The sequence below is a fragment of the Numenius arquata genome, chromosome 5 (assembly GCF_964106895.1).
Source record: "Numenius arquata chromosome 5, bNumArq3.hap1.1, whole genome shotgun sequence".
In the NCBI taxonomy this organism is placed as follows: domain Eukaryota; kingdom Metazoa; phylum Chordata; class Aves; order Charadriiformes; family Scolopacidae; genus Numenius; species Numenius arquata.
In genome coordinates this window covers 61,795,491-61,810,906 of record NC_133580.1, presented here as the reverse complement: position 1 = coordinate 61,810,906, position 15,416 = coordinate 61,795,491, and the positions used below count along the sequence as shown (strand labels likewise).

The window sequence follows — 15,416 nt, the reverse complement described above, 5'->3', positions numbered from 1 at the left end:
TGCCATGTGTATCTTTTATCATATCACCGTAACCCCTCACCTCCCACCAGTTCTCCAGACACACTCCCCACTATGTTACGTCCCCTTTGATGCACGTATCAACACATCTCACCTCTTGATATTTTTCACCTGAATGTGGACCGTGCTGTGATGCTTGACTGACAGTGCTGGAGCACAGAGTCCTGTGTTCAGGGAGGGGACTATCTTTCTTTTTCACATCGCCTACCTGTGGGCTTCAGTCTTGCCATGAAAAGGTGTCTTCCAGTGTTGAGAAGGTCAGCTATGGCAATATGGCAAACGCCTATGCGAGCCCGTTCTGCCCACATGGCGAGCTGACCAGATGTTGTGTGGTCATTTTCATCTGGCTTGGAGCCCAAACAAATATATCCCGCCTCTTCACAGGGTGTACTTGCTCAGACGTGATGCCACACTATGCAAACGTGTAGCTTTTGGGTTACGCGGAGTGTTAGCAGAGCAAGTTGGTGTCTGCCTACAATATGTTTTATAGGCACGTTCATGGCTGTGTTTACACTGTACTAACCACAGCGAAGGAGTAGCTTTAACTAACTTAAACTAGCTGCCCTAAGTACTGTTAGTAGCTTTCTCTCAGCAGAAAGGAGCTTGTGGAGAGCTGCAGAAAGCATCCAAGAAAGGTAAATTCTGCCTTAGCTGAGCCCTGTGAGGTCCTGGCAGCCTGTGCTTGTCCTCAGGCTTCTCATCAGGAATGGTGTCCTCAGGCTTCTCATCAGGCATCGTGGTGGTGGTATGAGGTGCTGTTCTGGCAGATACAAGCTGGACTGAAACCAAAAATAGGATTTATATTGGAATTGCAGCTAATGAAAGGTGTACATCGCTGCTGATTTTGCCTGGATGTAAATCAGGAGCTTAAGAAGTGAAAAAAGTATCCAGTACACATGGTACTCTGTCTTGGTCACTCACAGCTTCTCTTTTAATGTTTCTAAGGGTGAAAGGGACCTATGCATTATTCAGATCAGTACTTTGACAGTTGTTTATTCTTCCCTCATATAGGCTGTAAATGTTTAATAGTATTTCTAGAATACATGTAAGATTTTTTTTTTTTTTCCTTCTGCTTCAGCTTCCCATCTCAACGTGATTGAGAGGAGAGAGTGGAGATCAGAAACTGGTAGAATTATGTTTTGTAGACATCTGTATTCAGAACAACTTTGTGCTAGCAGATACAGCACAACAGATTTTCCTAAACACTTTCTTAACAATAGGTCGAATATTTGTATAATCTGGGCGGAGGAAGATCCCCAGCATAATGGCCAAATTCTTTGCAGGTGGTAATTGGTGTGCTTCATTTTCATGGAACTGTTTGGGTCCAGATCAACAAGAGATTAATTGAGCCGTTTGCTGTGAAATGTTGGTCAGTTAACCCACCATCAGCACCAGCGTGCCGCAGAAAGGCAAACACCCATTTTCTGCAGCATCTAAGCTTTGATTTTGAGCTCTCTAGGTTCTGCCCCAGACCAACTTGGGTACCTGCATAAAAGATTTGTGGCAGTATGTGAGGGTATGGCCAATATCACTTTACCTTAATGTCATTTTGCTTCTGCTTTTACATAATTTTTTGTTTCATGCCATTTTTAGTATTCTGTTAGGTCAGATGAAGTCAGGGGTCAGGGGTGTGCATGATTTAATACAACTGGATGGTTTTCCTGTTTTTTGTCTGTTTCTTTTGGTGTCCTGTCATTTGAATTTTATGTTTTTGCCTTTATTTCTTGAGACGACTTTTCTGGGTATCATTTTCTGTGCTGTCTTGGTCCTTTATGCTGGTACAGATTGCATTTGTTCATCTAAAATGCCTGTCCTGCACAATTTCCATCATTTTTACGGTCTTACATTTTGTCATTTTCTGCTTGAGTTTGGTTGTGGTTTGTTATGTTTTGACAGGGGTTTGTCATACAGCTGTGAATAACCTCTCTGGCTTGCCTTTAAAACTTTCTTCTTTGCAGTTGTTGAACAAAGTTAAGTGAAATACTATTTCTTCAAACAGAGTGATTAGCACAGGCAGGAGTGTGAGTGGCTGTATACTGCAACCAGGCAAGCTGTTTGTTCTGGCTTTATTCGCATTCAGAGCGGAGATTTTTTATGCAAATATAATAAATATTCTCTTCACTAAAATATTCGTGTATAGATTTTTGCTGGGGAGTGATGGTTTTGGTTTATAAGATGTGGAAGCTTTACAGTTCAAACTGGAGCTTCCTCATCTAAGGCACATCTGTGGAAAAAGCACATGGGTAACTCCCTCAAACCTTTCTTTCCTCCCCGCCTAAAAAATCAGCTTAGACCATAGGCTTCCTCAGAAATGTGCTTGCCATGAGAAAATCTAAATTTTTCAACGTGGAGTAAGGATCTGGCCTGCTCTGTACTACTACAAACCTAAATCAGTTGTTTAAGCAACAAACTGTATGGGCTCTGAGTTTTCATTTTATGATCAGTTAGCAGGCTCCCCGAGTTCTTGGAGTGTTGTCACTGGATACAGAGTGAAAACTCAGAGCTTGAAGCTGGTACATAACTGTGCAGGGCCGGTGGTCTGCTATTTCTGCTTTTATTTGAGGTGCTGGTTATGAGACCTGCAGGAAAGGAGCTGAGGGTTCAGGTTGACTGTAATCTGGCAAAGGGCCATTGCAGCGAAGAAGCCAACAGCCTCCTGGGCTGCATTTAGGAGGAGTTTGAGGGAGGTGATCCTTCCCTCAGTGCTGGTGAGAGATATCTGGAGTAGGATATTCAGTTTGGGCTCACCATTTAGAAGAAAGACATGGTTGTACTGGGGCGAGTCCAGAGAAGAGCCATGAGTATGATTAAGGGCTTGGAGGATCTGCCATGTGAGGAGAGGCTGAGAACGCTGAGACCGTGCAACCTGGAGAAGGGGCATCTTACCAGTGTGTGTAAATATATGATGGGGACAGAGTAAAGAAGACAGAGCCAGACTCTACCCAGTGTTTCCCAGTGAAATGCAAGAGGCACTGGGCACAAAGTGAAACACAGAAAATTCCATTTAAACATAAAGAAAAGCGTTTTCCTCGAAGGATGGTCAAACACTGGCACAGGTTACCTAGAGGTCTTGCGAAGTCTCCATCCTTGGAGATATTGAAAACCTTACTGGACACAGTCCTAGGCAACCCACTGCTGGTGACCCTGCTCTGAGTGGGGGGTTGTACCAGACAACCCCCAGAGGTGCCCTCCGAGCCCAGCTGCCGTCCTGTGACAGGGACCTTGAACTCTGCCGCTTCCTATCCAACCTTCCCTGGTCCACGCTGTCTCAGCCTGAGGCTGAAATGCTCTAGATCTGAAGACTCTGAATTTTGTGGTGAGCAATTCTTTAAAGATTGGTAGAGTGTTGCAAGTGTGGAGTCTGGAGAAGAGAAGGCTGAGGGGAGACCTTATCAATGCTTATAAGTATCTGAAGGGTGGGCTGAAGGAGGAGGGAGCCAGACTCTTTTCAGTGGTTCCCAGTGAGAGGACGAGGGGCAACGGGCACAAGCTGGAACATAGGAGGTTCCACTCAAATATGAGAAGAAACTTCTTCACGGTGAGGGTGACAGAGCCCTGGAACAGGCTGCCCAGGGAGGTTGTGGAGTCCCCTTCTTTGGAGACTTTCAAGACCCGCCTGGATGCAGTCCTGAGTAACATGCTCTGACATGCTCTGGGCAATCCTGCTTCGGCAGGGGAGTTGGACTAGATGATCTCTATGGTCCCTTCCAACTCTAAAAATTCAGTGAAATTCAGTGAAATTCGGTGAAAGTGTAATAAGGAAAGCATTGGGAGGAAAATTTATTGTAATAGGTAGGCTGGCTGAGCCTTATTGAAAAACTATGCTGATGCAGTTTAGCTTTGTACAGAGACACATAGAGCTTTCTATAGTTGTTTTTTGACTATTTTTACCAAAATGAATTACAGTAAAATATTGTCTCTCTTCAGAGAGATGATGGATTTAAGATTGAGTTGCAGATTATGTGTCTGTGAGAAAAAGGGTCATAAGGTGTGGGGAGTTAAGCTGAGGTCTCATTGTCATGAAGGTTCTGTTACTCGTTCTTCACTCAAGTGTGTTTTAGAGGATTGAAGTGCTAGTTACAGACTTTCTAGCAATGGAAATACACTGTAAACTGAATCAAAATTATACAGGCAAATCCTCACCAGGGTAAATTGTTGTTAGAAAATACTTATTGGAGAAAAGGCAGAGTCAAACCTAACACACTGATTGAATTACACAGGATAGAAGGAACTGGAGAGGGAAACCTAGACATTTACATTTTTATAAGCTTTAGTATTTTGGGCTATAACTTTTAGCTGTAGGCTATATGATTGACATAAAATAAATAAGATATTGCAGATACCAGGAAAGTATCATGAATCAAAACAAAACCACCCCAAAACCTTGGGTTCTGGGTGTGGAAAGGATTCAGGTCACTCAGTCACACTGCTGAATCCATGTTTCTCATCCCACTTTTGTTATAAAATTGAGAAAAAAGGCAAAATGGTTAGAAACCTTAGATTTCCCCAATTGCCATGAAGTGCTTAGTAGGTCATTAAATATAAAAACAATGTATATAAGGTTAATTTTACTCCTCAAAAAGCTGTGCTTTATTAGCAATATGGAGGTAGTACTTCCACTGTCTTCCGTCATGGAATTTTAAACTTCATGGAGTTTAAACTTCATGGAGTTATAAATCTACAATGTTTGTAGATTAAACAGATGTTTTCTGAATGTTTAAATACAACGTAGTATAATACTAGCATACTATTATTTATAATATACTAGTATATTATAGTATATTATTATTGTTAGTACCATTGCAATAGTTTTTAAATAGTGCATTTAATTTTACTTAGTATTTAATTTGTATAAATAACTAGACATTTCCGATAAGTGGAAATTAATCATACATTATCATTTTTATTCTATAATTGGTCTAAACAATTTGAGCCCAAACTTACCCACTAGATAGGGAGAAAAAAGGACAGGCCTGTGTGTGCCAGATTCTGCCTTGGATAGATGTGGGTGGTTTAATCAACATGGCCCACACGTATCTGAGACAGAATATTAGACTGTCTTTTTACTGCCTTTCGTGCCATACTATCAAATCTGACAGTAGCTTTTCCTGGGAATTGACAGATTCATGCTGTTTGGGTTTGAATCCGCTCACCAGATAAGGTCTTATAAAGGTGGAGGGGCGTTCCCATGAGCTCTTCAGCTCCAAAAGCCTTGCAGCTCTTCCAGAGAGCAGCAAAACTGGAGATTTACTGTTGTCCAGCTTCCTGGAGGAATCCCTCCCTCCACGTCCCAGCTAGATGGACTATGTCTGGGAGGGAACACACCTGATGTGCTATTTCACTGGGACAAATTTCGGCAAATAGAACTAGAGGCAGAATAACAGCAATGACATCGGTACGGAATTCCATGAGGTTTTGCTTTGTTTGTACTGATTTGTTTATTTCCATTATAAAAACATACGTAAGTGAACATACCAACCTCTGGCTCACATGCATGTCAATTAGCCATGGCCAGAGATGTCAATTAACAATTAACAGAAAGCTCTGGCTTTTTTTCCTGCGGTGCTCAGGAAAGCTCATTGCAATCAACGGGAAGTCTTCTCCTGGGTTCCCTGGCCCTTACATCTGGCTGAGGGAGAGTTGGTTGTAACTTCTCCATTTAATTACTAGAGATCCAACTGTGATAATCTCTCAAGCAAGAGACTTTCATGGTCTAACTAGCACTTTACAGGACAGCTCAACGTTTTGTGTTGGGAGCCAAAAACCCCACAGCCCCAACCAGTGGAGTTCCTCAAGCCCATCTATAGGATGTTGATGAGATAATCAGCTGCAGGCTGCACCAGAGCTTCCAGACACAGCTCCTTTAAGCTATAGGCATAGGGTGGTTTTTTTCATTCTGTTGCTGATTCTGTGGAACTTTTAAAGGCTTTTTATATTTTATGTTTTTATATTCGTGTCTGTTTTATTACTTATTTTATATCCTAGCTTTAATTGAAGACATAGGACTTGACAGGATTCAGAGCTGCAAAAACCAGCCTGGAAGCAATAAAACCAATATTTTTATTTCACTGATTAACACTTCCATTGTTTCACTTCTATACCAACTTGGCAGTTATCTTAGATGGCGTATATGTATATGCTAAATCCAAGTCTCTGCCCCTGAGAGCTTCTGCTGTAACAGCAATACACGAGCAGTTCAGCGAGCAAGGAGAGGTTTGCTATCGAGCTCTGCTTCTGCAAAGAGGCCCTGAACCTTCATTCTGTAGAGAGGGCATTGAGGTTTTGACAGCCTATCTTTGGGACACAAAGCGAGGAAATGTTCCTCTATTCCTAGCCCACAAATAATACCAGTTTCCTGTGAACTAGAAAAACATGTTTACTTTCTATTTTATTCAAATCTCCCTTGGGAAAAAACAAATGCTAACAGTACCATCACCACCACATGGAGTGTGTGGTACCACAATTATATTACAGACAGTATTTTTAACTGGCTTTCTGCTCATAGCTAGTCAGGCTCACAAAACCCCTGAACTGCACAAATTATCGCCATTCCCACCTAGGGATCGTTGGGCTTTTTGGCTCAATTTGTGATGGAAAAATAATTTTAGACTTAAACATATTCCTGAGAGAATAAAGTGTTTTACACTCAGGCAAACATATTTAAAAGGGGAAATAAATGAAAGGACAGCGTGAAAATAATGGTTGCTAGGATCGGGGTGACAGAGGAGCAGCTAAATCATTCTCGTCGCATGCCCAGGCCAAAAAGCAGGAGCGTGACCTAAGTGCCTCCCTCCTCAGGAGGCAGGCCTTGGGCCATTTAATATGTCAGATGGTTTCATTCTTTTCTTCAGAATTCCCCAGGAATGATACTTAAGAAATTATACATAATATAACTGTTACTGACCTATAAAGCTTCTTGCCTGTGTTCATAGATTGAATTAATTGATTTCCCGACCGCTCATATTTGGGCAAGTGTCACAAATCCACCTGCCTTACTTCAGTTCTAAAATTGTATTTAGGTCTTGATCCACAGGAAGGGGATACAAACTCACATGTAGCTGAGCTGTTACACCACTGAATAGGCTAAAGGTACGTCATTCCAGTGGATGACACGATATATTTTGTGCAAAATAGTCACTTCAGGTATGCCTTTCTTAGAGACATTTTCATATAAATAACTATTACCTGTTGCTAAATCCAGCTGATCTTTGTCAGCTTGCTTTGCTATCTGGGGATTTGCTAGCACAAGTGAAGCAAACGTTAAGGGGCAGTGCCCGCTTCTCATGGGAAATAGTACTTCCTCGGATACTTAGCTTGGGATGAAGGATGCTGCCCAGGACAAACTGATAATATAAATCAGCATTCCAGCGATCTGGAATTAATGCCTGAATGCTGAGGGGCGGGTGAATTTTCCTTCTAGTATATCCAGTATCTTACAATGTAGCATGTCACATTTCACACTATAAAAAGGTCTTTTCTGGGTAATGTGACTGTAAGAGCCTGTTAGTGTTTGTATACATGCAGGAACAAACCTACATCTGCTTTCCTAAGCCTGAGGATTGTGCTCAGAACCTCACCATCTGCAGTCGTGGCTACTCCAATGTATTCTTGCAGGCAGATGATACAGCATCTCTTATTAATATTGTTTGATAAGTCCCATTAAAAGGCCTTCATTCTACTTATTTATAATTTTGCCAAACTTGATCTGATAAAGCTGAAATTGGTTTTGCTTTTAGGTAGTTCTTTTTTTATTTCAGCCAAAAAGGGTTTCTTCTTTCCACCCAAATGAAAAAATACTGTTTTGTCCATGTTACCAAAGTCTTGCAGCTTTGTTTTGTAAATGCCTAGAAATCTGTATGTTCTGGAGTAGGATTTCTCACCTTTGTGGCAGAGGTTTTCCCTTTGTCCTCTTGGTGGAAATCTGGCTGAATTTAGCAAATGTATAAATCTTTGGGGAAGAAACTTGCCCATTCTCAAGGTGGCCCTGCAAAGGAAGCAGCTTGACCTGAATGTAGAGGAAAGAAGAGGCGAGAGGAGGAAAGAAAAGAGAAAATCAGGGCAAGATGACATTGATGAAGGGAGAGAAATAGCAACCGGGAGGTGAAAGGAGAAGATGGAGGAAGATTAAGTAAGGGAGAGTTGGAAGTCAGTGAGAGAAACATGGGGAACGGTGAGATGTTTGGCTGAGTGGGGGGCACAAAGGGAAGAGGTCCTCTTGCCTGGCCCCTGGCTGCATGAGAAGCTGAAGGAAGGATGGAGAGATGGCGGTCGTTTGGAGAAAGAATCTGCTGTTAGGAGGAGGCAGAGTTGCTGTTAGGAGGAGGCAGAGTGGGGAAAAGGGCACAGGGAGAATCTTGGGGGGAAAAACCACAAAATCAAGACCTAGAAGGAGGGCTTAGACTGCTGAGGCGGGGAGCCTGGGACAAGGAGCTGGGGTAGCCTGGCTGGGTGGGAATGGCACCAAGAAAGTGAGTGTGAAGCTGGTGTTTTGTGGAGAGTGGAGCAGAACAGGGAGACTGTGACTGAGACTAGATATCTCGGCCTGCTTAAGTAAGGAGAATTAGGAAATCAGATGGGTTTTTGGAAGGGTCCCTGAGCAAGAGAAAAAAGGGCAGTCTGTGAGGAGGGGGAGAGAAGAGAAGATGGGGGGATACTGGGAGCTGAACAGTGAACTCGCAGGATAACCCATGCAAGGCAACTGATCTTAAGGTGAGAAAATGGATGATTGGACCATGGGGGTAGGTGAGCAAAGAGATTGGAGAAAGAATAAAGATTAAGACTTGGATAGGAGACAGGACTGGAAGGAGATCCGGTTGCGGCAAACCCCACAAGGATGTAGGCAGAAAGCCTTGCAGTAGCTGGGCAATGAAGCTGGAAAGAAAATCTGCCTGGCAGCCCAACCCTGGAGCAGGGGTACTCTCAGGGTGCTCTCATGGACCTGACACCAGGAAAGGAAATCACAAGAGTTTCCCCATACTCAAAGTGCTGCTGCAAACACTCACTCTCCAAGCTCCTGTGCACTGGTTCTGAGGGTGTCCATATGATGCTCCTTTAGGGAAGTGTGGGAGGTGGGAGGTGTGGTGTGGGAGGGAGGAGCACTACAAAACCATGCACAGAGATAACTTTGTTAAAAGTGTATTCTGTGGATTAAAAGCCAAGCTCTAAACCATGAAGGAATTCCAATGGCAGTATCATATATGGTTTCGTTCAGTCCTGTTCACAGAATCACAGAATGATATGGAGTTGGAAGGGACCTCTGGAGATCATCTAGTCCAACCCCCCCGCCAGAGCAGTCCACCTAGAGCAGGTTGCACAGGAACGTGTCCAGGCAGGTTTTGAATGTCTCCAGAGATGGAGACTCCACCACCTCTCTGAGCAGCCTGTTCCAAGACTCTGCCATCCTCAAAGTGAAGAAGTTCCTCCTCATGTTTAGATGGAACTTTCTGCGTTCAAGTTTGTGCCCATTACCTCCTGTCCTGTCACTGGGCACCACTGAAAAAAGACTGGGCCCTTCCTCTTGACACCCACCCTTTAAGTATTTATAGGCATTGATCAGATCCCCCCTCAGTCTTCTCTTCTCTAGACTAAAAAGACCCAAGTCCCTCAGCCTTTCCTTATAAGAGAGATTTTTTAGTCCCTTGATCATCTTCAATCATCTTTGTAGCCCTTTGCTGTACCTTCTCCGGCAGTTCCCTGTCCTTCTTGAACTGGGGAGCCCAGAACTGGACACAGCACTCCAGATGGGGCCTCACCAGGATGGAGTAGAGGGGGAGTATAACCTCCCTTGACACCTGCTGTTTGTGTGATATTACACCATACAGTATTTAGACTATACTTGCCATTATTGTCTGTGACTGCCTCTGGGGAATCACAAACCCAAGACCAGCGTACAGCTTGCTCTGTGCTCTGCAAGGTGTGAGTTCACATTTTGGGTGCAAGGATGGCTAAACTACATCCTGAAGTGGCCACGGGTATCAAGATGTCCTACAATCCTGCCTTCACGTCATTTACTGGGAGTCCTTCTAGAGTCCACCTGACTCTGGCAGAAAATGCATGGTGTTGCTAAAATCCTGTTGAGAGCCACACCTGAGTGTGTCCATCTGCTGGGAAGAAGGGAAGGAAAAGCACGTTTGCCACATTCACATTCCTGTGCCCAGGAAAGGACTGTATGAATGCATGCAGCAGAGCTGAGAGTGAGCAGACATATGTGCTTGAACGTTTATATACACAATTACATTTTGGAGGAGAAAAAAATCAAGGAAAAGTCCTTTGCACTTAAAATGCACAAAGTTTGTGATGATCCCTAGACTTTGTAAGAGCTGTTCCCCAGCCTTTTGTTGTTCTTGGGAATACCGTCTCCTGCACAAATAAGCTTGTTACCCCTGTAGAGAGTTTCATGCTTATCCTAGAAATTAAATGATTTTTTTAAGCCATTGAGTACTTCAGGAAGAGAGCCAAAATCTTGAAACCCCTTCAATCTTCTGTGGCAAGTCAACATGGTGACCCAAGGACAGGTCTGCTTATTAATACGGGTTTCCATGAGTGTTTCTTCTGGAGGTGAACATTAGCTATAATAGTTTATGCCGGACATTTGCATTAGCTATTTTCAATTTTACAGACAGGGTCTGCATGTGCATCTGTCATTGAAATTCAGGTTCCACGGGGCACATCCTTATAGGCACCTCTATTCCTCTTCATCCCTTTGGTCCTCCACTTTGTTGTTCACAGTAGCATATCCCTGTGGCAAACACAGATAATGCTGACTAGGAAAAGTAATAAGAATAAGGTATTTAATGTGTTTCTGGCCTTCTTTAACATGTTGTAGCTGTGAATACAAGGCAAAAAGCAACACCATGCTACTTTGGGAACAGTCTATAAACTGCAGTTAAAACAGTTTTAAGATATTTATGCAGTGCGTAAGTCACGTGAACAGAGGTTTATCACAATCAGTAGGAATGCTGGATTTTCATATCACACATTCGCTGCTTAGGATGATTAGCAGGAAATTTAATTTGCACTAATTAGCCTTAGGGGAGCAAGAAATTAACTTGATGGGTAAATTTCACGTTTTACTATATACCATACCAACATGGAAAAATTTCAGTTAAAGCCTGGGTTTAGTCCTCTGCTGATACACTGGACTTCAGTTTTTCTAAATTAAATTAAAAGACTGTAGAAAATTAATATATGCATGGTGAGTGGGTGGGGGTTTTTAGGAGCTAGAGTCATAGAATAGTCATTCAACGTATTCATTGAATTGTCAGCCACTTCCAGAGAGTGTGGTATATTTTTGTACATTAAATTACATTAATATCTAACATAACAGCAAAAGTTTTAACAAGTCTTAATTTTCTATATTTGTGTATTTTCATTATAAAATGTGCATTATGGCTGCACATGCAATATTCCACATTGTAATGCACAGAGCAGAAACAGTTTTCACAGAAGTGCTGTGAAAACGCCATACTTTTTAATTTACAACACCCACTTGCAAATACATTTTTAGGGTCAGGAGCCTTTGTTCGTATGCTGGCAAAATTCCTATGAAAATAATTTTTTTTTAGAAATTACTCTCAAAAGTAAACAGCAGATGAGGGAGGCATGACTCACCGCATCGTCCTAATAGACAAAGAATTAGGAACTAATAAGCTCTAATCTTGCCTGTTGATGGGGACATTTCTATCTCATTTTTCCAAAACACAGTTTAAATCTCATGGTTTTTCCCTCTGTAAAATGGAGGCAATTTTTATGTACCCACCACTTCAGAATTACTGTGGATTGATTAATACTGCATGCAAAGCAATGAGTCATTCGGTATGGAAGTATCGGTCTATTATAAACTGAAGTGTTCTGTCATACCAGGCTTGTGGTTGCATCCAAATTTATCTGCCAAAAAGGAGATGGAAAACATCAGTTGCATACGAGATAATTGCCTTTGATGTCAGTGCTTCTGTTAGTTTGTGCATCTGAAATACACCCAGAAGCTCACTGTCACTATTGCGTATTTGGAATTAGACCTTGTAGTAGAAAGGTCTAATGAAACTGTTACTGGAGTGAGAGGTGTGACTTCAGGGAGAGTTGTGGCTGAGTAAGTATTGCAAGATTGGGTACCTTGAGTCCATAGTTTGAGGTTTGAATGGTGCCTGTAAGCTAGATCAGATGTCTGCTCAGACTTTCTAGCCTGTGACATAAATTCTTCTGGTCTGAAGAGAGATCTCAGGTAGACCTGTGGGTAGTCATGCATTGTGTAACATGTATCGCATTCTCAGGTCCTTCTTCAGTCCCCAGGACTCTGATTTCTCAGCAGTAACCCTCCTATTCAATCAAGAATTTGTCTGTATGTGTGGGTGGGCATATATAAATATACACGTGCCCACACACAGACAAACTTATACATGTACACAACCCCCCTATATAAATGTGCTTTGCCTGTTTGGGTGTAGGAGTATATTTCTGTAAGTGCTCACCACTTGTATTTATACATTTAAGAGTAATATCCAACTTTCAGTCATAATTGACACCATGTGGCTTTCTTTATAATAATTACTTTGGGACAAAAAAACCTTGCAGATGGTTTCAAGAATGACTCTAACTCTCCATCAATGTAAAAAGATTAAATCAGATGAGCCCACTCCCTCTGAATGGCGTAAGCCATTTTCATTGATTTCAATGGGAGCAGGCGCGACTCCATTTCTACAGCAGACAGAGGACATGTATTATATTCGTTAAATGAAAGTTTGGTTTCATTGCGCTTAAAATTATTCAAGTTCTGTTAGCAAATAGTTTGAGATTTTTTTAACCTAGAGCATTTGCTGAATTCTGCTTTGTATTTTCCTCACAGCAATTGGAAGGACCCTCATTCCTCGTTATTTTAGCACTGTCTTTGAAGGAGGTGTAACAGACCTGTATTACATTCTCAAGCACTCAAAAGAGTCATACCACAACTCATCCATCACAGTGGACTGTGATCAATGCACCATGGTCACTCAGCATGGAAAACCCATGTTTACCAAGGTAACAGGGAAGACTCAATAAAGCATGTTGTTCTTTTGCTTTTTTTGTTGGATTTTATTTTTTCTTACTTTCTTTTTCAGTGTGTATAAGGGTGAAAAATACTGGCTGTTGCATTTTTCTGGTAGACTGAGATTATTTCTAATACTGAAAACCCTTGAAGCCATTTAATTACTATTTTCTATATTCATTACGTGACTGGAAAATTCTGTGGGCATCCCCTGCAATTCTCCCAGAAAGATTGCAAGAGAAGCACATAATGCCAGGTTGCCGGAACCATCAGCTGTACATGAATTAAATTCAACCTGCCCGTCTCCTTTTCTCTGGGCTTGATTTTAAAGCAACAATGAGATTTCACCTTGCGGGTACCTACCATTTGGGATGATATGCTTTACGTTTGATACTTACCCAGTTCAAGGACTATAAATCTTTAGGAAAACAGTGATTTAATACAGTAGGATGCCAGTCCAAAGGGCAGGAAGGAGTCAATTGGTTTAAACATGCTCTGGATCAGGCAGTTAGTGAATATTCAATATTTGTAATTGATAGTGAATTATCTTCATGCATTGGTCACTTCTAGTCCTGTAATTAAACTGAGTGCCATATATTTAGAAAAAAACAGTACCAAAAAGGTAGAAAATACACATTAAAACAAAAATTTTCTTCTATTCAAAAACTCAGTAAACTGATTTTCTGAATGGAAATGTACCCTTTTGTAAATGAACAGGAAATGATGATTTTCCATCTTGTACCTGTTCATCTGTAGGAATTTTAACCTTTGTATGGAGAAAAGCACAAAAGGAGAAGGAGCGGCAGAAGGAGATAACCCATCCCTGTTGCCCTTGGCCTGCAGGACTGTAGAGGTTTTAGAGTCAAAAAAGGCACAGGCTGTTGACAGTGTCATGACCAGGGCCCGCATGGCTTGTGCTGTGTTAGTGTGTTTGTGAGTCCCATCCCTTCGTGGTGTCTTCCCTGACGTCTCCATGGCTCTTGGAGCGGGGCTCAAAGAAGAGGGAGAGGAAGCTCCTAGTGAGCTGGGAGGTGTGCATTTAATGGTGTCCTTCTTCCAGCTCTCCCACTCCAGCCCCTTTGACTTACACAGATACAGAGAGAGAGAGAGAGATGCAAAGAGACCAGACATTCCAAGGTAGCACTTTTTCACCACGAGAAGTTGTGCGTGCTGACCATATGCAGAGGACATGACAAGGGTAACAGCGGTTGCTTCTTTGGGTAGCTCCTTAAACCGATTTCTGTTATTCCCCTTTGTTTTCACTTTAATACAGTAGCAAATAAAAGATTGGGGTTTTTTAGATCAGTAAACAAAACACACATTTCTTGTTTCAGTTAGTTTCTTTTACTTCTCATAACAGCACATTACAGTGTTGTTTGTTTGAAAAGGAGACTAGTATCCAGCAGGACAAAGGTAGACTAGCAGCAGGGAGGGGGCTGGGGGCACCCCTCGTGTGAGGGGGGACACAGTCACCTCCCGTGGCACCATCCTGCTGTGAGCAGTGAGACCTTCCCTGGGCGCCGCAGCCCTGGCAGCCCACCCCTTGCTTCAGCCCTGACTTTACAGCCCTGGCAGCCCACTGCCTGCCTCAGCCCTGACGTTTCTGCTGCGGATTCCAATATAAATCTCTGCAGCCCGGTAGAAAAGTTCAGGTGGGGACATGATTTGGATTCTAGGAGAAAAATTAGGGGGGTGGGTGGGTTATGGCTATATGTTTAAAATATGACTGTGTTAGTAAGAGCAAATTTGAAGTAAAACACAGTAGTTGGTGGAATAAGGGAGAAAATAATATATTACTTTCTCGGAGATAAGTTAGAGCTGAATATTGTCTCAGCTGAAGGTGTGTAACTTCTAGCAGAGGTACTGAGGGCACAGCTCTTGTACCCACAGGTAAACTCCTAACTCTCACAGCATCGGTGGTGGAACAAAGCAGACCTCCCATAATAAGCAGCAGTCCAATGGACTGTGTAGCTGCTTAGATCACGTCTGAATTTGACCCAGTGAAACTACCACAAAGGGTTTTCTTATTGCAAAAATACAAACCATATTTGTTAATAGCTGTTTCGGTTTCACAACTTGTAAGCTACAAATTCACTAACTTCTAATATAATGGGCTGAAACAGTTCTCATCACGTTTTGAATCAGGAATCCACAGCTGCATTTTATTCATGTCAACATTTTCCTAGTTACAAGAACTCACTGCATACTGCAGTATGGGACGAATATATAAAATGGCATTTCGAATTTTTTTTTCAAACAAATATGGCTAAAACATGCCTAACAGTAACAATATGGATAGTCCAGCTTGTCTTTAGAGGGCAAGAGGTCCTAGTAAAATGTCACACACTTTAAAATTGTTTTATCAAGGTATAAATAA

General features: G+C 42.2%; 1 protein-coding gene across 6 annotated transcripts in view; it reads left to right on the top strand.

Moving 5' to 3' along the window:
- LDB2 (LIM domain binding 2) overlaps positions 1-15,416 on the top strand; it is a 221,922-nt gene that overhangs the window by 153,870 nt on the left and 52,636 nt on the right. For all 6 annotated transcript variants that reach the window (XM_074148378.1, XM_074148374.1, XM_074148377.1 and 3 more), the window contains exon 3: positions 12,860-13,032. In XM_074148378.1, the coding sequence (XP_074004479.1) occupies positions 12,860-13,032 (173 nt within the window). The remainder of the gene's footprint in view (positions 1-12,859; positions 13,033-15,416) is intronic.